Source organism: Manduca sexta, chromosome 16, assembly GCF_014839805.1.
Source record: "Manduca sexta isolate Smith_Timp_Sample1 chromosome 16, JHU_Msex_v1.0, whole genome shotgun sequence".
Taxonomy (NCBI): domain Eukaryota; kingdom Metazoa; phylum Arthropoda; class Insecta; order Lepidoptera; family Sphingidae; genus Manduca; species Manduca sexta.
The window spans coordinates 379,574-404,343 of record NC_051130.1 but is presented as its reverse complement, the minus strand read 5'-3'; the positions used below and the strand labels follow the sequence as shown (position 1 = coordinate 404,343).

The 24,770-nt window shown below is 36.0% G+C and overlaps 1 protein-coding gene and 2 non-coding genes across 3 annotated transcripts; 1 reads left to right on the top strand and 2 right to left on the bottom strand.

Annotated features, from left to right (window-relative positions):
* Nucleotides 1-90: 90 nt before the first annotated feature.
* LOC115451058 (nose resistant to fluoxetine protein 6) lies at nt 91-22,751 on the bottom strand. The gene is made up of 12 exons (XM_037439434.1): nt 22,368-22,751; nt 10,654-10,793; nt 8,168-8,516; nt 7,767-7,875; nt 6,801-6,888; nt 5,108-5,274; nt 4,353-4,541; nt 3,320-3,490; nt 3,052-3,193; nt 1,447-1,633; nt 902-1,044; nt 91-332 (listed from the first exon to the last, which is right to left on the bottom strand). Exons 1-12 carry the CDS (start codon nt 22,441-22,443, stop codon nt 153-155), a joined length of 1,941 nt encoding a protein of 646 aa, XP_037295331.1. The 5' UTR covers nt 22,444-22,751; the 3' UTR covers nt 91-152.
* On the bottom strand, nt 2,308-2,380 carry Trnar-acg. The gene has a single exon. It is a non-coding gene; the product is annotated as a tRNA-Arg (tRNA).
* Trnar-acg lies at nt 5,900-5,972 on the top strand. Its single transcript has one exon. It is a non-coding gene; the product is annotated as a tRNA-Arg (tRNA).
* Nucleotides 22,752-24,770: the final 2,019 nt, after the last annotated feature.

The window sequence follows — 24,770 nt, the reverse complement described above, 5'->3', positions numbered from 1 at the left end:
TTAAATTGTAGATATACTGACGAGGTGGTTTACTCACAGGTGCCCCAATAGACGAATTGCCCCATTAAAATAACAGGTTTTAAAACAATCTTATCATTTACTACTTATAATTTAATATTTACAAATATATCACATCGTAGTATTAGTCTATCTTAGCATCTAGAGAACTGTGTTTTTTCTTGTTTCGGGAGCTGGACTTCCCCGTTCGAGGACAGGTGGGAGAAGTTGGTGAGGATATTCTTCATCAGTCTGTTGAGTGGAGCTTCCACCAGTAGGAAGAATGGTACAGCTACTATGTAAGATAGGGCTGTTATGCCTAGATGCCATAGAGCCTGGAAGAATGATTTTAATAGGTTAGATAAGATTCAGATGGATATTTTAAAGGCTGATCCTGGAATGATATCGTGGATGACAATGCATTAAGTAACTAAATTCTTGACAGCGAAATTAGTACTGTATGGTATTGCGCACTAGGTGTTGCTTGCAACTTCGCCCGCGTGGATAGCCTTTCCCGCTACAAAGTCATTAAAACCCTGCACGTCGTCAGCGCCATTTATTTAAAAATCTGATAAAACAATCCATTACTACCCATAGGAGCAAATTACCGAGATAAAGTAGCATATGTTTACGCGAATGTTAAACATCGATATAAATTTTTTAGGACTATATCGCGGGATTTAATGTTATCATATTTTTTCCCAACGTTTCGGAAAACAAATTGAAAAATGTAAGCTGATATTATAACTTTGACTTTTCGGACGACCAACACCTCAGTCCGCTCCATGACCATGAAGGCTGCAAAGTCTTCGGCAGAAAATTGTAATATAAAGAAACGGCGATAAATTCTTAAAAGTCCCAATACTATATCTACCGCACCTCTTCAACTGGTCAAGAAACTCACCATATAATAGTATGAGACAGGGGACATGCTTGTCTTGAGTCCCAGCAGCAGGAAGATGAAGTTGAAATGCAGCAGGAATACGCTGTAGGAGAGCCGGCTTGGCACCAGCCAGCCGCGCCACTCCATCAGGTGCCGGAGGATCGCTACACAAAGAGCAAATAATAATGGAGTTTGGTGTTGCGGTTTAACTTGGTCATTCGTAGAGATCACGTTGTTAGTTCTTTTGTTACATTATTAGTATTGTGATTGGTGGGTCGATTGTTTGCGCTTCGGTTTCTGAGTAGGAATTTTATTATGTATTTCTAAATAGCAATGGGCTATTATTTCTGCATCTTACTTTTATAGGGCATTACGGGGCATATTAAAAAGAAATGATGAAACTAAAAGCTGTTTAATTAAATTAATTTTGAAGCATTGCCTCTCTTTATGAAAAACGGCGGAGTTTGCACTAAAGAACGATTTTTTTATTGTTAAATTTGTTATAATATCGACTCCGCCAAAACTTCGTATCTCTATTAAAGTAGCCAATATAAAACAATCCTTACTTTTACTCTTCATGACCACTCCGATGAAGCCAAACGCTGCTATAAGCGCCAACACCAGTCTGTTGGTGGACGCGTACACCATCCTCACGGGGACAGAAGCGCGCTCCCCGTCGGCGTAGAATCCCTGACCGGAGTACAGCAACGCTATAATTGCTGGCACCACCAGCCAGAGACCTTTCGCGTAGAGCTGAAGAGAGCATAAAAATGTCATGTTATTTTCACCTATAAAATGCCTAACATAGGTTTTCTCAGAGCGGATTATGATGTTATTTTCAAAGACGCGTGTCTTAAATCCCCAAAAGCATATGCAGAGGCGCAATTCGCGAAACCAATTGCGCAGCATGTGTTTCATGCTATTGGGGGCGAGCCTATCGCCGTATCAGGTACTATTTTCCGATTGAAACTGAGTAAACGAACCTAAATTACTGCTGGGCTGATTCGAATGCGAGATTTCAGAGCGGTAGATGTACCGCGCTACAATACAATTAGTCAGTTATTTTAATAAAGAAAAAAATCTAGTTAGTAAAATTCCTAACACTGGCTGATCAAGATTGGTAGGTGCTTACGAGGAACTACCGTTTGCTTATTTTCTACAGCCATTTTGTTGGTGCTATTGTTTCGATTTGAAGGATATAGTAGCGAGTGTTAGTATAGGAGATTTTAATATGTCTTACACAGTATTTAAAAAAAAACAAATATATTTTAAAAATGTTATACTAGACTCTTGTCTATACTTAATTAACTAGGTTCGCGTATTTTCTGAACTATGAGTTGCTGGTCAGTTTACACAATCAGTTGTATCAATAATACGTTTTGGCGACGACAAAATATGAAGTTTAGAAGCAAAAAAAGGCGCTGCAACGACCCTGCCAGGATTCGAACCTGGAATCTTCTGATCCGTAGTCAGACGCGTTATCCATTGCGCCACAGGGCCGATAGACATTTTACGCGAATATTCAAATGTAATGTGTTTTAGAAGAAAAATAGTCAAATAAATCTATCTAAGTAATGTAAATTGAGTAAGATGTCCATCTCTTGTCGCCTTGTTTTAGTGGTGAATTTATGCTGTGATCCTTGAGGTTCCGAGTTCGGTACTTTCGATGGGTAAGTAAAAAGGAATTGTGTTTTTCGATTACCTATACCATGCAGTACTTTGTAATTTAAAGTTGTTATTGTTTTACGTGACTGCCTCGGTGGCGTAATTATAATTGTACCCGGTACGAGTACACCTATAGCGCCTAGGTCCAGCGTTTGAATCCCGGGTCGAAATAAAATAATGGTAACTGGGTTTTCCATCTTAAAAAATTACTCAGTCGTAGCTGGGAGTCACGAAATTGGCAATGTTATACCCCCGTGCCTCGGAAAGCACGTAAAGCCGTTGGTCCTGCGCCTGATCTCTCTCCGGCCATATCGGATTACCGTTTCACTGAACTATGAGCGTAAAGGAACAGATAGTGCACCTGTGTATTTCGCAAATACTTGTGAACTATAATATTCCTTGCGCACTTGGCTGATCTCCGTTGAGATTAGCTGCAGTGGCCGAAATTCGGTTAGGAAAGTATCAACCAATCTACTTATTGCTTGTTTGTCCATCTATATACATACCGAGTGAGTGATTTTGTGTCCGTCGGTTTGCCACCTGTAGATGAGTTCGCCGCAGATCATGCCGACCACGTAGCCCGCCAAGTTGGTGTGTCCGTACACGTGCAGGTAGTGGAAGGTATCACTCTCCATTGTGCGCAGGAACCTGCATTAGATACGAAACGTATAAGTTGACTTCATGAGAGATTTTTTTTGATGCAATAATAAAAGTATTATCAGGTGACCCACATTAACCTGCTTATACATTTAAAATTTAAGATAATCAACATACTCGGGCGCGAGCAGCATCATTCCATCCAAGTCGTAGAACCATACTTGCAGCGCTGGTAACACAATGCCCAACACAAGCAGGATGCCCAGCATCACCTGCCGCGCGACCTTTCGCGTCAGGACGTACACCAACAGCCCCACGAAGAACAGCTGTGTGTCTACTGCTATGTGCCTGGAACATTTGAATTGAAGTATTGTTATCACCGTGATATTTTTTTATTTATCGTTCGCTTTAACGGTGAAGGAAAACATCGCGAGGAAACCTGCACATCTGAGAAGTTCTCTATAGGAATTTCGAAGGTGTGTGAAGTCTACCAATCCGCACTAGGCCAGCGTGGTGGACGAAGGCCTAAACCATCTTAGTAGTAGAGACGGGCCATACCCATCAGTGAATTACTATGTAATAGTATAATATTTGATATGTTTGTATACTTAGGAACAAATCCATGTCCTGTAAGTACGTCTTTGCTTTCTTCACAAAATAAATGAAAATATTTATACGATTATTAATACAAGCGGGTTTTTTAGATTAGCTCGGGGCTAAATCCTCAAGAGAAAGTTGTTGTTAGGCAGTGGACGAGAAGTGAAAACCACGCCACATCTTTTTAACGACATGCGTCAAGACTTATTGCATCAAATCCACAAGGGGTTAAGAAATATGTACATGCATATAACAAATACCTATTATAAGTAGTTAATTGTATAGTTTCTGCCTCTCTTGAAACTTTGCCCGACAGCGTCCACGATTATGTCACGTGTATTGAAATGTAACATCTATTGTATAAAACGATTGTGGAGTGCAATAAACTTTGAATTTTAATTTGAACTAAGATTAATGTGTACCTTAACAAACCAAACCGTAAGTGTATCGTGTTCCAGGATCAGCCTTTGTATATCCGATTCCAACAGGCCGGCATAATCGTGTCGACTGTCGAGGGGTAATTATGTGTCATCAGTCTACATTCTACTGTACCCCCTTACCATCAGGTGCAGTGGGGTTACATTTGTCGTACGTGTAAAAAAAAAAAACTCACCAACTCTGCACGGCGCAGAACTTATCGTTGGGGAAGTAGTTGTGTATGAAGAGCAGGTGGTGCCACCAGTAGGTGCGACAGTCGGCCACCACGCCCGACGTCACGTACAGGTTCCACAGCGGGCCGGTGCCCAGGAACCGCAGCCAGGTCGCCGTGAACGCCACCATCATAGCGTATGATGGGGTTAATCTGGAATATACCAGATTAAATTGTATATTATGGTAAGTTAGTGACGTCATCGTCGTCGATTGCTAGAATTTGTTACGACTGGATTTTAGTCCTAAATTGAATGACTGTAAGTTTTTTAAATGATTTTGTAGTGAATCCATCAGAGTGGATTGACATGACTCTTGCATGCCTCAAAAGGTAAGTCTTACGTAAAATTTTAAAATTACGATTAGAATACTTTATCACGAAGGCGGACAAAATGATACGTCTAAACAATGTATAGGAATAATAATTATTATTACTAGATAACAATTAAAATTACATATATAACTAAGGACATTTTTAATTAGGGATAAAATTTATAGGTAATAACAAGGTATAAATCAAAGTAGCCAGCTCGGGCTGGCAAGTAGGGGAAATAAAGGGATAACGCGTCGCGATCCTCGACGGCGAGGACATAAGCCCTAGCCTAGCTAACCTACCAGCCTTTCACTAGCTACTTAAGTGATGACTACCCGAAGAAGAAAGGCAGAAAGAAACTTCGCTGCCTCGATCCTATAATAAACCCCAACATTGAAGATGCTTACCTCCACCACCTGATCAGCATGACGACCGGTATTGCCTTCCACGAGGCTTTCGTTTTCTCGGTGCGAATGAGATAGTTGTATACGAACAGGAAGCCAGACATCACGAAGAACACTTGCACTATGGTCAGCCCGTTGTAGATGATGCGGTAGGGGGTCTGTTCGTATGTCTGGTGAAAATTTTGGAGTTTTTAATGATTTTACAAAATTCTGGTTTATTTTCACATAGTATTTTTTTTAAAGGTAGTGTAATATCTGTTGGGGTGTTGGATGTGGTAGTACAAAATTCTGGTTTATTTTCACATATTTTTTTTCAAAGATTGTGTATTATTTGTTGGGGTGTTGGAGGGGGAGGGGGGCTAGTAGGGGGGTAGTTCACCCTCCTCCGGAGTTTGGTGTTAGCAGAAGTAATATGCAGAGACCGAAAATATTCAGCCCACTTTTTAATGAGCTCTATTGTATTCGTTATAATAATGAATAAAACATTTTCGAAAAATATATTCTTTTGTTAGTATGCGTCGATGTGAGAATAAATATTGTTTTGTAATTCGGTTTGAAGAATATTTAGCGACAGACATGTAATTAATCTTAGATAATTTAGTGTCTTGATCTATTTACCTTGCCAAAGACTGAAATAGCAACGACATCATTTTTTATTTCAACTTGTTTTTATTGCATCTAACAATACCTTTTAAATAGCTGAGATTGTAATATTTTTGTATAATTGGTTGTGTGATCGGGACTTGAGAATATATTTTTTAAAACACAGTGCTCTATTTGAGTAATATCTCCATCGGCCCTGTGGCGCAATGGATAACGCGTCTGACTACGGATCAGAAGATTCCAGGTTCGAATCCTGGCAGGGTCGCTTATATTTTTGGATTTTTTCACCCGTAATCGACCCCTCAGGTAGCAAATTTATTTAAGACATGGGTATAAAACAATGAATAACTTTTAAAACTGTGTTTTATCGTGCTGCATTACACGAAGCGTTGGCCCCATTAGTAAGAAACATAACAATATGTTATATCTAAAGTAACACATTCGTCACGGGCCGACGCGCAACATGTTTAAATTTAGACAAATACATCGCAATATTTATCAATTCGCACTGTAAGAACTAAAGTGACATAACTCAAAAGTTATATATTTCTTGATTTTGTTAAAAAAAACTACCCTCCAAGCATGCTCTATAACGCTATGATGAGAAAAAGACATCATTATAAAATAGACGTGGAGATTCTCACTTTTCTTGATCGCCCAGTTTACTGCCTTCCATATTGTTTTCAATTTTTTTTTATTCGTTTCCCGCAAATCGTCTATTTAGTTAGAGTGCGCTATGATCTTTCGTTTCAAAGCCGTCTCACCACGCACTGCGCCACGGAAGCAAAATGAATCATTATTACGCAACTCTCGATTAACATTAAAAAATTACGAAACTCATGAATATAGATAAAACAAGTTTACATTCATGATTTAATGAATTTTAAACTCGATTCTAACTTATGCTGTCTGTTTTTATACTCTGAACATAATTACAATACGCTATGAATATGGGCGAATGCAACGTAAATATGCTGTGTACCAATATATGAGTTAGCAATTCGGGAATACCTTTTCGATTGTTGGCTATTACAGTCATGAACTTGCGTATTCATGACGAAGTTAGAGATCTGCTTAATGTAAGCGCACTTACGTTTTCAAAAGTATGCGGTGAGTCTATGAAGCCAGCGCCCATCAGAGATATCGAGTGTCCAAACACGATGAGCACGTTTGTAATCGACCTGGAAAATACATGGGCTCACACAATAATGCGGGTTGCAGTCCGATAACCAAGCAAGTTAATTTAGTCTAGCTCGCATAGTTGAGATATATTTTCGTACACAAGGTGTCAAGACTCGCCATAGTGGCCCACGTGTGTCGCGTTCCGTGATCAGCCTGTATATATTAATTTCCAATAGGCCGGCATAATTGTATCAACTGCCGACGGATAAACTCTCGACCCGTCTGCACTTACCATTAGGTGCAGATGGATCACTTTTCCGAGTCGTAAAAAAATTGTATTTATGTATAGGCAAACTATGTGAATTAAACTGTTATTATCTCAACCCTGCCAGATAAACTAAACTAACTCACTTTAGTTCTCGGTCTGCAACCTGGGGTGAGTACTGTGTGATTTGTTCATCGTTAAGTGAATAGGCATCGCTAATACTAATACTATACCAGACTATACCAAACAAATACTAATAATAATACCACCTTGGGTTAATGTGAGAATTGTGACTCGTACCGACTCACACTAGGCTAGCATTATGAACTAAGGTCAAAAAGCGCTCAATAATGAAGACGATTCGTGCACAGCAATCGGTCATTATTATTAATATGGTCAATTTTATTTTTATTTGTGTAATACACCTACTTAGTGTTTATACGTCGCCCGGGGTGCCTCATTGAAAATCAGCACTGCGGTATCAGACTGCTACTGCAGCAAGAAGCTGAATGAGGGTTCTCGTTGTTGGCACAATAGGTATAATTTATTTTTCTAATGTTATGTTTTTATACTCTTTTTGTTACTATGTGCACGTTATACTGTTTGTGTGCAAAAATAAAATCTTTCTTTAATTATTATTTCATTTCAAATAAAGTGTTCTTCGTTACTAACCTGGCGCCATGAAACCCCTTCAGCCTCTCGAGTCTCGGGTCGCTGTGATCGGCAGTCACCAGCCACTGCCAGTTCCGTATCGCGGAGAAACTTAGCAAGTATTTATTCCCTGAAATAATAAAGAATTAGATGAAATTTATAAATATAGCGATAAATTACAGCCCAAAGGGATATATACTCCACCAAAATAACGGTAACACACCCACAATATAAGATCAATAACCACCCGAAGATCCACTTCTTTTCCTATATTCTGTGTAAAACTACACACAGATGTATCTTTAAAAAATTTAAGAATTATTTCACGATGAGCATTAATTTAAGAGAAAACAATCTAGACAACCAATACCAATATTTGAGTACTATATTTGAACGATTATGTCATTTTTACAAAAGCATACCTCTCTGTTTTTCATCTTCATGATAAAAATTAAGCACATAATCATACAACGTGCCGAGGATGCTCGCAGTGACGAACGCCGCGCATATCCCCGCCACACACCAGTCCAACACATCAGCATTATCGATGGTACTACCACCAGGCCCATCGCAGTAATAGAGCCTGGATAAGTGCGCCTTCAAGCCGTACTGACGCTGGATCTCGTGGTTTAAGCACGCTGATATAGCTTCTTCTAACTCTGTTCTGTTGAGGGTTCTGTTTCCAACGTAGTCTGCGCATGTCCGTCTCACGCAGATGCCACGGTCTAAGGCGGTATGGTTGTAGTGTTTTGAGACTACGGCTGAGTATTCCTGGTAATATAATATGTGTATTCTTTTTAAAAGCTGGATAGGTTGGTCGACTGGTGATTGTATTATTGAAATGTAATTATTTTATGGATTTTAACGCGGTTTTTATATTTTAATTTTCTTCCGACGTTTCGAAGACTGCATTTGTGGTCACGTGGATACAGACCGCGTTAAAATCCGTAAAATAGTTTTATTTGTCTAACATTCGCGAAAACATAAGAAATCATTTAGTATTACCTAATAAAAGTAGCAATAATAAAGTACTACATTACAAAACAACTACGCTCATCACTATGAGAAGAGATTTTGCATTGTCGACTTCCATGGGAGACGGTGACCACTTGCCATCAGGTTGCGTTTTAGTTTGTCTGCCTTCGGAGATAGTTAAAATGCTCTTATTTCGCTCTAATATGAGCATAGTACAACACCATTTTTCAATGATTAAAGTAGATAGATCAACGAAGTCGTTAACGTAATAGCGAGCTTGAAAGTAACAATAAGGTTTAATTTTGTCCCCATAAATGTGAAAGAGGTCAGTGAATCCGACTAAATCAATTCACCACGAATAGTGAAAAGGTCCAGTAGGATAACTATCTCTCTCTCGAAATTAGACAAGTAAGGTAAAGTATAAATATAAAAGTAAATTCTTTATGATCGGGCTTGACAAATTCTATTTTATTTATTTACTCGATTCGCATGACCTGCTTATACCAGATTGAACTCCTCTTCAAAACCAATCGATTTTAAGTTCCAGATAAAAACGAAATAGTTTTACAAAATGAGTTAAACAGACCTATCAAAAGGAGTTAAGCCGCAAGCTAGTATTAAATATAACAGGATGTATCAGGTACCCGATATAAATAATATTCCTAGAATTAGATATTCAGTTATTAATTAAATAATGCTATTTTTTACCTGTAGATACAATACAACGTTGTTTCGTGCAATTATTTCAAGGTTACATATAAAATATCAATGGAATCATAGCAATTAGTTTGAGCGCACGATCCTTTTTTTATGACAGATAAATATGTAAGTAATACTTTTTTTTAAAACTTGTGTTATACTGCCGTGGTAATTGACAGGGTAGTGAGTCAAGAAAGGCGGTTCTGCTTTATTTCATGTTTAACTAGATCTTATCGTTCTTACTGATGTTTATCAAATGAGAAAATAAATTTATAATTTACGTTGATGTATGAAATCTAAATAGGAAAGTTCGTTAATTAGCTAATGTAAGGCTAAGAAACGTGTAAGTTTATATTTAATTGTTATACTATAGGAGCAGCATTATCGCTTCGGCGACAAATCTACTATAAAGCTCGTTTAACATTCATTCCAAATCAGTGATAAAAATGGCCGCCTTTGACTTACTCCCCTCTTGACTACCAGAGCAGCATAACAGGAGTGGTTGTATTCTACTATTATTATTTATAAAAAATAAAATTAACGTTAGCTAAAAAACACCAACGATCAATTAACTAATTAAATTTAACCGATTATTTTACTGACGCAAATTTTTATTTGTATAAGTTAAGATTTGCATTTAAACTTTAAAATTTATTTAACATCACATTACTTTGTGGATATTAATAACATCTGCCTAGAAAACATCTAAGTAGAAAAAAATAAAAAGTTGTAAATAGTAATATATTTCGTTCTCCTTTAAAGTAGATGTTTGTTTCTAAGGAAATTTTAAATTTTTAGAGTCATTTGTTTTATTGTGTCTCAGGGTGACGAGTGCAGTGGAGTGCCACGCCTTCATCGATGTATATATACTACGTACTAGATCTGGCGTCCCGAACACTCACTGTGTTCAACTGAATTGTACAGCAATCGGGTATTGGTTGCTATTTTACTTATACTCTATTTAAAGCGCATTAGTACTGTAAGTTTAAAAAGTTTGGTTAGACGGCGTTTGACGTTTTAGCGCTGCAGCGAACTTGTAACTCCAGATTTGAACAAATAGTTTATATGGACGTTCGTGTTTATAGAATATACGTCAATGCACGCCTAACTAATTTCTAAGTCCTGGGTTGTGCTTCTATCTGTGACCGGTATACTTACCATTAGGCGAGCGGGACGCTCTTCTCGTCACTCAAATGTAAAAAAGAAATCTAAAGTATGTAGAGGTGAAACGCACCTGTATCATCAGCATAAGTTGGTTGTCAGGTTCGGCGTACAGGTCGAGCCTGGCGAGGCAGTACAGCCCCCCCGGCTCGCTCAGGCACACCTGGTAGTCGTCCAGCCCGAACAGCGGCGGCATGCGCTGGTACTCCGATTCTGAGGATCAAGTAATAAGTCTATTTCAAAGCAGTCTTTTCTTGGAGAAGTAATAAAATCTAGAAATATATTGTATGTTAAATGTCAAAATATTTATCCGCTAGTACATTGGATGTAGCTTGTCCTGAAAAGAAAAAGCATAATGCTATGTATTTAATATTTTTGTATATTATTCGGTATTATGTGGCTTTGTATTAGTGATTGTTTTTTTTAGATCAGTCGTTGTAGAGACTGCAGAGAATCTTCCTTATATACATAGTACCACGCCTTATCCCATAGGCGTAGGCCGAGATCGAGATTATCTATTGCTACTTTACTCCATTCTGGTACGCTTCTTTCGCTTCCTCCACTTTCATCAATAATCATTCCTGTCGGCTTAAGTTATTTTAACCTGCCCTTGGCTTAGAATGTTGGATATGTGACATTCGATTGTTCGATACGAGCCCTACCGGCTCTTACATCTACACTTTTCTTATATTATATATCGATGACTCCTAAGTAAACTTATATATCTTATGTGAAAAAATAGTGATATTAACTTTTTTAACGTTTTGTTATGTACTGTTTACTTCCAACATATTAAAAAAAATAGTAAATGATTGTTAATGAAGTATTTTTTCGTTTATTAACTTTCGAATTAAACGGGTTTAGTAGTAAACGGTACGTAGATAACGAAACGCTAAAATGTGAATATCGATTTTTTTCAACATTTCTCAATCTTTTTATCCCTATGCTATGGCCTTCGATGGTCGGCACACAACGCCTGCTAATTGATTCTTTACGTTGAATATTATGGACCCAAATTTTTTGTATAAATTGATTTTCCTTATTGATATGCAATAAACCCACATAATTGCAAACCCGTGGTATAGAAATATGGTTAGTTGTATGCAGTATTCAGATGTTTTATGTGTTTAATATTAAAACGGAAGATTTAGACAAAATTGTCTTCTTATAAGAGTATGGCCTTACATGGTAATTGTTATCAAGAAGGGATGAGTCGGTCGAAAACGGTGATTTCAATGTTCCTCAATATGATAATATTAGCACTGCATTATATACTATCCCACTGCTGAAAACGGGCCTCGTCTTCTACTGAAAGGCGTTAGACCTTAATCCTACAAGCAGGCTTAGTGCAGATTAGCAGACTTCGTATACCCTCAAAAATCTTACACAGAACTTTTTGGGTATGCAGGTTTCTTCACGATGTTTTCCTTCACCGTTAACAAAGGCGATAATTTATAAAGAATGCACATATAACTTTTAAAAAGTTAAATATGCTTGTACTTGGGTTTATAACTGCGGACATTCAAGTCGGCAGTCCGTTCCACAACCAACTAGGCTATCACCGCTTATTCTATATATTCGATATATTATCTCAGATATGACAAAAATGTCTATTTCTCGAGAATTGACCCGTGTTCGTTGATTTTTTAGTTCACACGATATGTTACACGTAATAACAGGAATGTTGTTCACATTTTGTTTTGATGCGAAAATCAAACGTTTCATTTTGCGTGCTGCGCCACACCGCTCGTGTGACGTAATTCGTAAAACTGTGGGTTTTCTTGAAAGCCACAAAATTGTTTGTCCAAAAATCTTGTTTCAAATGTTGTTTTATTATTCATTATGGCGTTTTTGAATGTCGCCGCCTGATAATACGATATGGTAGAAGTATGAATTACAAAGTATTGTGTCGAGCTTGTAAAAGTCAAATAGTAAATGTTTTATTTTTCCTTTAAATGTATATAAAACAAAAATATACATAAAAATCAATATGATTATAACGGTTTAAAATAAATTACTAGACAAGGCTGGCAATGTGAGGATTCAGAAGTGACGCTACAAATTTGCACTGATATTAAGTTCTAATCAGTGAACTGACGAGAAAAGGTAAAACAGGTCTCTACACCAACTACGAATAATAAAGAATCCCAAGTATTCGTATCGAATTTACGAACATTTTTACGACTTAGTATTTCTCTACAGTCGTTTGACAATGCTATATGTCAAGAACACAGCTGAAAAAGTCATAGGTAAGCAAAATTCGCAATTTACTTAGACGACAGGCTCATTCCAGTTATTTTAGTTTAATCAAATTATACTTATACATTCAAAATTCAACTCGAACAATCTGGAAGCAGGTTTTCCAAATTGGTCAATAAGCGGCTGAGATCTGTCGTAACAAACATTAAAAAATAAAAAACAAATACACTTCGAATTGAGAACCTTCTTTATTTTCTGAAGTCGTTTAAAACAAATTTTATCGCCAATTTCTTTTGTGTTTACCGTTACCATGGTTACAAGATTTACTATCAGTACTTTACTCAAGCCCAATGTTCACGCTGCATTTAGATCCTAATACGCTTACGAGGCTGTTCAAACTACATGTGTAAAGATTACTTATCGAAATCATTACTTAAAGTATACTATAATGTAAAATTTCGTGCTAAGGGTCTTGGCAACACTTATTCAGTGAAGCTGATAGAGTTATGGTAGGCAGATTCATTAACAAAGCTTTCTGTGCTTTGTAATAAACAAAAATATTAAAGTAAAAAATATTCTCAAAGCAAGCTTTTATTTAAATGCTCTAAAAATACTTTGAAATTAAAACAGTTTGTTTTACATTGAGTAGAGAGAAAGCTTGTCACGAGATTTACTTTTATCAAGATCAAAATACATAATGAATTATTTAAACGTGTGTGCAAAGTTTCATCTCAATCGGTTGAGGATAACTGCTTTAAAATTTATTTTTAAGATTCGACCCAAACATACATACAAACATTACAAGTTAAATAAATGCTTGTAAATATATTTGTATGGTACAGTTTTGTTAATTTTTGGATACAAGCTTTGGAAAAAGCTTTATTTGGATACAACAGGTAGCTAAATGTTATTTCCCGCGGCGGCGCGAGCGGTGTGCTTGACCTATCAATTTCGCGTGAGTGTTCATTGTTGTAATCATTTTTGTATTTTTATGTGATCTTTTCCACCAAAATCTAATTTGGGTGTTTCGGCTTTATGGTATACAAAAATGTATGTTGTACACTATATTAAGGCCTAATCCCTCTCAATAGTAGAGGAGGCCCGTGCTCAGCAGTGGGCAAGTATATAATACAGGGCTGATATTATTATTATTGTTATACTATATTATAGGGTACGGGCTCCTCCATTACTGATAGAGTTTTGGCTGCTTGTCGACTAAAACTTTGCGGATCTAACAAACATTTATCTTTGTGTGGGAAATATCATGTTTCCGAGCGGCCTAATGGCCACGTTGTCATAACCAGTTTACATAGGTCGGCATTCTGTTCCAATAGGAATTATAGATTTTGAATAAATGATGATAATACCATGATTATATGTCTAAGAAAACAGGTTCTAAGTCGCGGGCGGTTCAGAGACGATGAATAGTGTAATTTTTTTTAACATATAGGAGGCACATGAGCGTACGGTACACCTGATAGTAAGTGATCACCGCCACTCATGAATATATTCAATTTCAGGGGTATAGATATGCATTGCCTGCCTTTTATTGCTATAGGATATTATGTCATTTTAGTAGTAAAGCGGGGAATGATTTACGGAGTGCTATAAGCAAAGACACATGAGCAAATAGCGTTAGACCGTTTTCAGAGGTGATTAAAAGTGTAATACACATTAATTTGGTCTTGTGTGTTAGGTCCTATGTATTGGAAGGCAAGCGTATAGTCATTTACCGGGACTTGAGCTTAATACTAAACAGCAAAACCTAATCTGGGTCGTCGGATAAAGGCCCAGGAATCTAAATTGTTAGCGTAATAGTCATACAGCACACAACACAAATACCTCTTCGAATGATACAACACATACAGTAAAGCTCTATATTAGATTTAAAAAGTAAATTATAATTTTGCCACGTGCGCCATGCAGTTCTTTCTCTGTTTTCCTTTAACGCGTTGATCCGTCTTAAATATCTTTTCGAGAATGATATTTTGTAATCTTATTTTAATTAGAATACTATAATACTCAATTCATTCATTTCGAAGAAGTCTCGATAAATAAGCAAGAAGACAAATTAAAACGCGGTTTAGTTTTGCACACGAATTTTAAAAATAGCGCACATTTTACACACTTGACGTCTTACTAGTTACAATATTCTATTTATAATTATTTTTATATTATTATTATCTAATCCGAAATAGTTTTATTTCAATGTTTAACACTCGCGTAAACACAAGAAATCATTATAGTGTTCTTCTGACAAACCTGCTGAGGCCAAGTGTCATCTAAAGTATATTTTAGTCATTAATTTTAACGAAGTATCTATTATATACGTCATTAATGAGAAACCACACCTGGCGACAAAGTTTACTGTTATACTCATCGATATATATGTACTACATACTAGATTTGGCGTTCCGAACTTTCACTGTGTTCAACTGAAGTGAACTGCAATCCATTCAAACTGACTTTAATATGGCCACTATTGACAGCTTGCGGTTATGTACGGAGTGGCGCTCATGATATAAGAACTCGAGTCTAAGTGTAAACCTGGATTTGGATAAAAAATATTAGTCAAATAAGTAAAATTGTTGTTCAAGTGAATAAATAGGTTATATCAGTGACGTTTTGGTTAAAATGACATACGAGTTAAGCCAAGTCCGGGATCTCTATTTGTTAATTAAAACTTGTACTTATTTGTAAATCAATTTAAATATTAGTGGAAATACTTGTATGACCGAATATTTTATTTACTCGAGGCTGTATGGATGAATGTCTTTACTTATGTACTTTTTAATGGCTCCTTATGTATTTAAGCGGGTATTTTGACAGTAGGCATTGGTGTGGGTTTTATTATATAAAGGTGACGATATACGACTAGTTATTGCTCGCGGCTCCGTCCGCGTGAAAAAAGTTTTTTCGGGATTTAAATTCCGGTATATATTTTCCCGGGCTTAAATGGATTTATATATTTATAGGGCCTATATGTTAAGTAAGATTTCTAGCAAAACGTTAGTAAAAATTACATTCAATTTCATGCAATAGTTTCGGTGTGATGCGTGTACAAATATATAGACAGACAAAAAAATGCAACTGTTGTTTTGGATTCTGTTGCTCTAATAAAGAGCCCATGTTTATGTTTATTCAATATGTTTAATGAACAGAAATTGGCTTGTTACAATTTTATTATAATAATATATTTTATTACTATTAAAAAGGGTTTGTTTGTACGGCTTTGGCAAAGTGACCCGTTCACTGCACCTGATGGTAAGTGGAGTGGGTCTTATATAATGTCGACTGACGAGAGATGATTACCCCTCGACAGTCGACACAATTATGCCGGCCATATAGAACTAGATAAACACAGTCTAATCCCGGAACGCGACACACGTGGGCCATTATGGCGGGTTTAACACCCTGTGTACGGTGGTCGCTATGCGGGCGGATGTAACATATATCCTACCACTAGCCGATTATAGTGACCCAACTTAAAAAAAATAGACATGCTTACACAGACTTTTATTTAGAACTGTCTAAGAGGAACAATTCCGTCATATATGATTGTTGCGTAGCTTTAACCGTTTACGCACCGCACGCAAGGCAAGCTCTCAAAAAGAACACATTTTCCCCGTTCTTGCTATATTTTTCGTAACCGCTCCGTTCCTATTTCTCATAGCGTGATGGTATATAGGCATTAGCCACAATAAATGCGCTATCCAGCACTAAAAACATTGTTCAGTTTGAAAGAGTAGTTCTTAACATTAGCAAGTTCAAACAAACAAACTCTTCAGCTTTTTATAATAGTATCAGACCTTAAACAGTATAGTATATAGATATTAGGCCATATGTTTTCTCTGTCATGATCTGTGCCTTATTTCTTTTGTTTAATTTTATTGCTATTAATATCGATAGGTTACATAATCTAAAGGAATATAAATAAATGTCTGATGCGGGTTTTGGTGACCGCATTTTCTTGATGATATTTAATATGTTTGCATTACATTAGTCTAAATGTCAATTTGGGTGCAGTTTTGATTCATCGATGTACTTCGGTAGAATATACGTCAATGTTTTGACTGTATTTATGATTGTCGTCACTTCTAAGATGGGTATTTTATTTATTTTTATAATGGTAAAAAAAAATCAGGAAAACCCTATTATGAATTTAATTGTGTCTATTGCACAGATAATTAGCTACTAAATAAATAACGATAGTAGGTATATATAGTTTTTATATTCATCATATCTTCAACTCTGAAAACATATGCAGAGTTGCAACCAGGGCACCCATTTTTCGCTATATATGATCCGTCCTATGATATGATAGGGGACAAGCTATTAATATCGGGCATAAATTCCAGACACCGGGCATACTGAATAGACTGAGTAGAAAAACCCTGATATCAATGTACCCGACTTGGGATGCAAACCCGGTTCGAGTAATCGAGTTTTTTGTGTGATATAATAAAGTAGGTACCAACTAATCGTTATCTAGCATGTAATAGGTATTTACTTTTTTTTCGTCCAATTGTTTCTTTACAACTACACCAAATGTTTTTCCCGTTCTCTCGTCCGTAGGAATCGTTCAGGAATTTAATTATATGACCGAATACCTACAGCTGAAGATGGATACATACGTAAGATGTTTTAAAGAAGTTTAGTAGGTATAAGACCTATTTTAAAATTCATTTCTAAAAATAATCGTGGACTAAATAAATACTACTTTATACGTATATATTCCTAAAATCCGTGTACTAGGTAATATCAATACTTCTAGCAATTTTAAAAATAATTTTAAAAAAATATTATAGACTAAAAAAGACTATGTATAATACCTATATTCCTTAAATCTGTGCAGTAGGTAATATCAAAACTCCAGGCAATAAAACTTGGGGCGCGACGGTTGCAGTCAAACCTGCTTCACACGACAATACGCGTTTATCCTTAAGAACATTAGGAAAACATATTTTTACTTCCATGAACAGATAAAAATTCGACAACATTTTACCTTAAATAAGCATATTTTTGTGTCACTCAGTACGCGCCTTAATTGCCGTGCAAATATGTAAAGTATTATTATTTTATTACTTTACAATATTAGTGTATAATTTTTGGCTCATTAACGTGGGCAGTGTCCGCTGTATTGATCTTTTGCGATGTCACCAACCAAAATTCCTAGAACTTTACATTACAACATGTGGTACAAAATTGAACTCACCAACCTGGTTTTTAGTTTTCTTTGTATCCAGTCACGGCCTCGCCTCATTTTTGTTGGACCCTTGACTTCGGAAATAAATCAGAAAACTCTTAAAATTATGACGTCAACCATAACGTATACTGATTTTTAAAAGCAAAAAAATAAAACTTTAAAAAAAAATTAAAATACCGCCTTCAAAAAAAAAAAACAAAATAATAATTTTAATCACTGACTCCAAAATTGGTTACCACTGGTAAGTTACCAGTGTATAGGTGATGTTAAATTATTTTTTGATTTTTAGTGGTTTTTTTATAAGTAATAGAAGACCGTCTTTGAGACTAATATAAAAATTATATTAAGGGTATTTTTTTTCTGAAAGTTGCATAGTGCATTTACCCTAGGAAAAGAACGTGTGAACCAACTGGCAAAAAGTAATTATATATTTTTTATTTATATTTGCTGAATAGCAAGCGGCGATAGCCTAGTTGGGTGTGGAACGGACTGCCGAGACGAATGTCCGCAGGTTCAAATCCCAAGGGCATACACCTCTGACTTTTCTAAAAAATCATGTGTGTATTCTTTGTGAATTTATCGTTCGCTTTAGTGGAGAAGGAAAACACCGTGAGGAAACCTGCACATCTGAGAAGTTCTCTATAGGAATTTCGAAGATGTGTGGAGTCTACCAATCCGCACTAGGCCAGCGTGGTGGACTAAGGCCTAATCCCTCTCAGTAGTAGAGGAGGCCCGTGCTCAGCAGTGGGCATGTATATAATACAGGGCTGATATTCTTATTATTATTATTATATATTTGTTAAATAGTACTATAGTCCTCGCGCCAGCTTCGAGGAATATTATGGAATGTTTACATAAATTATTCCATAAGATTATTTGGATCTCGTCCGCGGACTGTATATTTTAGTACCTTTTGTAATTAAAAGATTTGTTTACATGTTTATACTGTGAGGTTATCGGACGAATCATATTGTATTTTATCTTAAATTGTTTAGTTTATAATATCGATTTTATTTATATTATTTTTGTGTTTTTAACGAATGTCCCCAATGTGGAAAATGTCCTAATAATATTGTGATTTATTTCTTACTTAATTTTATTCACTAGATACTATGTGGCGCTTGCAGTTTCGCCTGCGATTAACATCTAATCCATTATTAAAGTGTATGTACTTCGAAAAAGTTAAAAGAAGTTATAATATCGCGGGTTTTGAACCAGCTTCTTGTAAGTCAAAAAAGAGAACTTTACTTATTTATTAATTACATCTTAGGGAAACCAACAGATTTACACCTGGCAAAAATTATTTCACTGCCAAGACAGTAGGACAATGCATAATACATTTTATTTATTGTAGCATTTTCCTAAAATTTTCCTAAATAAAAATAATATTAAAGCATTAAAATGCAAAGACTTAAAAAAATCCATAGGTATATTTATTTGGTTATTAACCCGCGATATGTTACCTCATGTTAACGCAACATCATCAAATTAATTAGATTAATTAAATATTCTTATATACATTGACTCATCATAAGCGCAACTATGTTCGCTTACTGGCTAGTAAAATGAAATTGAAAATAAAATATTGTTTTTTTTTTATCATTTGTTTTTGTCCACCAGTTTTGATTCTGCATTATTAATTTAAGTAGTGTAGATCTACCCTGTGGACATAGTTGTCTACAGAAGAATAGGTCTGGCTTGATGGACTGTGTTAATACTGCTTTACAGAAAACCGGCAAAGAGCAATGCTTATTTCAAGCCAAGTTGGTGGACATCATTAAACAATTCCTAAAAATTGCTCATAATTTTTGTTATTAATTTAAATATTTTTTTAGTATTACAAAAAGTCTGCCAGAAGTATATGTTATTTTATGTATTTATTGAGAAATTCAAATGACCATGTGACTTGAAAAAATTGCGGAATTTTAAAGCAGGCGCCTGAGCCTCTATGAGTAAGAGACATTGGTCTATTGCGCCTCGCACGCTAATATTGTCGGGTCTCGGTAAATATTCTCGTCTTTGTCGATTCCTCCTCAATGACACCGCGCTCACAATTACTGCTCCAGTTGTATGGGCAGTGGGAACAACGTAACATCATCATCATTAGGTGCCTTAAAAATATATATTATATTATTTTAAGATGCTTAATAGCTAGGATATAGCTAGGACATAGCTAGGACATAGCTAGGATTGCGAATATGTATCATTCCCATATATGTTAAAAGCCCAGTTTGCATAAGAATCCGAAAATTTTAATTTTTCCAATTTTATACCATTTTGTACCTATTAAATATATGTATGTGATATAAATTGTATTAATAATAAGTTTTAAAAAAATATTTATATATTATCCGCACATAATTTCTATGGTATAAATGATTTAAAACCAAGAGACCCACCTTTTTTTGTTTTACTCGGGGAAAAAACGCGTTATCTCTACCATCACTGGGTCAGGGTCAGTGGAATGGTTATGTTGGTGTCACCGGTCTTAAGGCCCAATGTCCACACTCGGGAGTATAACATCATCCGAGTTAGCATTGGATCGAGTCCCTAACCCTTGTTTTCCCTATACTGGCATACGAACCAAAACCCGCGGTGGCCTTCTTCGGCGCATACAGGACGGCCCCGGGGTATCTTGTTGCACTAAGATAGCTGCACGGACCCGTCCCTGCGCGATACCGCATTGCGGCACCTCTCTAATTGCAGGGGCTAAGATGCCCCACATGCTGAATGACTCATTTGGAGTCTACGACATCGGGAGACCTACTACCTGCATTGTCATCTACCTCAGAGTCGCTGTAGTCGAGCGAGCAGCCCCCCACTGTTCGTCCGCGACTCGCTCTAAGACCCAATTAGTCGCCTCTTACGACAGGCAGAGGATACCGTGGTGGAATTCTTTAGATGCCCAGAGCCACAAGGCTCGGGGCAGAGACCCACCTGCTCGTTTGCTTATTAATAATAATAATAATATCAGCTCTGAATTATATACTGTCCCACTGCTGAGCACGGGCCTCCTCTACTACTGAGAGGGGTTAGGCCTTAGTCCACCACGCTGGCCTAGTGCGGATTGGTAGACTTCACACACCTTCGAAATTCCTATAGAGAACTTCTCAGATGTGCAGGTTTACTCACGATGTTTTCCTTCACCGTTAAAGCGAACGATAAATTCACAAAGAATACACATGATTTTTAGAAAAGTCAGAGGTGTGTGCCCTTGGGATTTGAACCTGCGCACATTCGTCTTCGCAGTCCGTTCCACACCCAACTAGGCTATCGCCGCTTCATCGTATCATCATATTCGTTTGCTTATTACGCTGTATACATATATTATATCTCGTCTTTATTTCTTGTAAAGACATGAAACAAATATAACATTCCAGTTGATATGCCGTTAAAAGCCGTCTATGAATATTTTATAATTCATTTGAATAACTCGACGGACTTATGTTATTTAATTCGATAACTTCTTAAATGAGACATAATATGTATATCATTATATTTTAATAGCTCGCGTTTTATTTGCGGATTTGCGAGTGTACATGAACGCGTGAAATAAATTTATTTTAAAGAACCGTTATTAAAAGCTCCATCAAAATTAATACAGCCTTTTACCAGACGAAAAGAGAGAACGACAAAATAAATTATCCGTGTATAATATTTGGTATAACCATTACATTCTGGTCTCAAGTAGGGTGTTCATTAATTATAGAAAATGAGATTTAGTATGCCGTTATAATAAGGTATTATTATAATTTAGAATTCATCAGGTCATATATGGTATCAATACCATTAAATAAATAAATACTTTTACATATTTTGTTTTATTAGAAAGGCAAATGTTTCTAACACTTATAGCCATTTATTTCCTTAATATAATTTATTGAACATCGCTTACAACAAATTACAGTCCATCACATTCCTTCATGTATTTTCCCACGCAGAGAAGGCAATGGAATCTTATTTCGGGCCGCCATGAATGGTGTTTTTTTATTTTATCAGTTAAAGCATTCTATATGGAAAATGTTTTAGTTTTTAACGACATTTAATAAAAAAAAAAATGTGAACATGGACGGTGCAGTACTTTATTGCTTATAATAATAGTTCTCGTTTACTTTAAAAAAAACAAAAAATACTTTAAAAAAACAAATGCTTTAGATGCACATAAATTTAATATTTTTGGTTAAAATATTTTGTTTACATTTATTTTAAGTAATATAATTTTCAATTATTTAGAGCATTTTACTCATCCACATTTATATTATATTTTTGATTTTAATTAAACACATACTATACATACTGAAATTCAAGACATGCATTTCCGAATATATAAGAACCAAAATTAAGCCCCAAAATAAAAAAGGTGCCCCCTTTTTTTTACGTACCATTTAAATGGAAGATGAGTGCTTCAGCAGGCCAGGTTCCGAGCACCACCGTCAGCACTGTCCACAGGGCAGGCATGTTCCAACTTGGCACAACTCACGACTGCACACTAAACTCTCTAAGGATCGTCTGTGCTTTGCTAATGCCGAAACTAAGTTTTGATTTACTTACGCCGCGTGTTATCATTTATCATTTGTTTTTTATAGAGGAAGCTTTTAAAAAAATATTTTTTGTGTTTGTAAATAAGTTGTGGAAAGCAGGCTTGTATTTGAGGTGTTTGTGTAGAAAGTGAGGCTTGGCATAAAATATCATGTGTATTATAAATGGTAAGTATATAAGAGTAAAAAAATACAGATAAATAAGCTTCAATAAATAACTTTAAAATTAAAATAAAAAATATATTGGTTATCGTGATTAGAGTTTAATATTATTATTGACACTTTTAATTATAAGCTTAATTTTTATATTTAATCTTACCATTATTCGGAAATATTCAATTATCAAACATTAGTCAAATTTTATTTAAAAAAAAAATGGAAATAGACTAAAACATATGGCGTCAAAAAAGCCATGTTAAGATGCTCTCACTTGTGACTTGGAGAGAAATAGCTAGTTTCTTTAATTCCTATATTATAAAATAGACTAGAATTATTATTTCGCCAACCGGTTAGCCCCGCCCCATTAGTATTTTAATACGCACCGCGTTCCGCATTGTAGATGCAAACAATTTGGGGAAAACTCGCCATATGGTTTGGCATTCTACATCATAACAAGAAGTAATAGAGTGTGAAATCGTTTGCGTTCTCAAATTACGATGGTTCTAGGTCTAAGAGTTATTTTTTCGTAGCTCGAATGGAATTGATTTTATGATACTCTGACCTAAGTTAAATCAAACTTTAAGATTATTTTTGCAGCCGCGTCGGTACAAATGGTGACTAAAAATAATTCATCTAAAAATAACCTCAACAAGTCTTGCGAAAAAGGTAAAATACTTGATTTTATTTTTACATATAACCAAGTAACAAGATGGGCATGTCTGCATGTCGGTACCCGTTCAGGATGTTTTTAAACAGGTTAATATGGCATCGCATTCGCGTGTTTGAGCGCATATTTGCATTATTTTGACAATTCAACATTTTGTACACAAAGGATACAAAGTTAATATTGTTTTGCCCAAAACGCGTAAATATTTTGATGAACATGTCAGATTTACACATACAACTTTGAATTGTAATACTTCAGACTATTATCGAAAAATTCGTCGAATAACTGTTTCTGGGGTGTGGAATATTGAAACGACTGAGATTGGGTTCAATCTCCGGGTCGGGTATGATTGGGTATTTCTACTCAGTAAGCTCCGAGTCGCGAATTTGTGCCCGATATGGCGATAGGCTCGCCCCCTATCACATTATGCGACGGTGTATACACGGTGGAAAGTTGGTACGTCAATTATACCTGTGCCTACGCTTTTTTTTTTCTTTTTTGCACAGGCATGACGAAGGGACCCACTGCAACTAATGGTGAGTGGAAGTGACCTCCAATAAAATGTCGTCTGATGAGAGATGACGACCCTCAACAGTTGACACAATTATGCCGGCCTGATGGGTACCGAATATACACAGGCTGATCCCGGAAAGTGACACCATTACGTGGGCCACTATGGCGGGTTTTAACAAACAGTGCGTGGTTGATATAAACTATATCCACCACTTTCATCTATTGGAATAAAAGGCTGTGTATATGTTTGGAGCTTGGCGATTATTGCAATTCGTAATTATGAATTAGGAGCGATGAATACACTCGAATGGTTGGTCACACTCGTGTTCGTGACTGTTCGTCTGTACTCGGCGAGTATCTAAATCAGGGATAGGGCTTTATATGCATTGAACTGCGTTTTACATACAAGACATTATTAAAAACTGATTATTATATTTATTTTGGATATATAATTGAAGATCATTCTTAATAATATTTCGGATATGGTAGCGTTCCGCTATAAAACATCTATACAGAATGTTGTAGAAAGGAAAAGAAAATTCCAGCTGGTTTCCCTTAAATAATTTATATAAAATCTCATTATCGCGATTTGCTGACGTTCATTATATTATTAGTACTTATTATGTTGTGTCGGGCTCCATTTCTGAAAATTTCACCCTTCACCACTGGCCGCTAGTCTTACTAATATTATAAATGCGAAAGTTTGTGAGGATGGATGCATGTATGTATGTTTGTTCCTCTTTCACAAGAAAAATACTGAACGGATTTGGATGTAACTTTACAGTAATATTGGTTATACATCAGAATAACATATAGGCTACAATTTATAATGATTTTGTGTAATTTGGTCATAATATAACGATACATGTAAAGTAAGTTGGAAAAAAAATGCTTTCTTGGCGGACGTT

Bases quoted from the DNA above. Each gene is read 5' to 3' on its own strand.
- LOC115451058 (XM_037439434.1), bottom strand. From the start codon at position 22,443: ATGCCTGCCCTGTGGACAGTGCTGACGGTGGTGCTCGGAACCTGGCCT. The intron at 1,634-3,051 runs GTATGTATATAG...TGCTCTCTTCAG, and splicing joins GACACAAAATCACTCACTCG to CTCTACGCGAAAGGTCTCTG. The intron at 1,045-1,446 runs GTAAGGATTGTT...CTCTTTGTGTAG, and splicing joins AGTGGTCATGAAGAGTAAAA to CGATCCTCCGGCACCTGATG.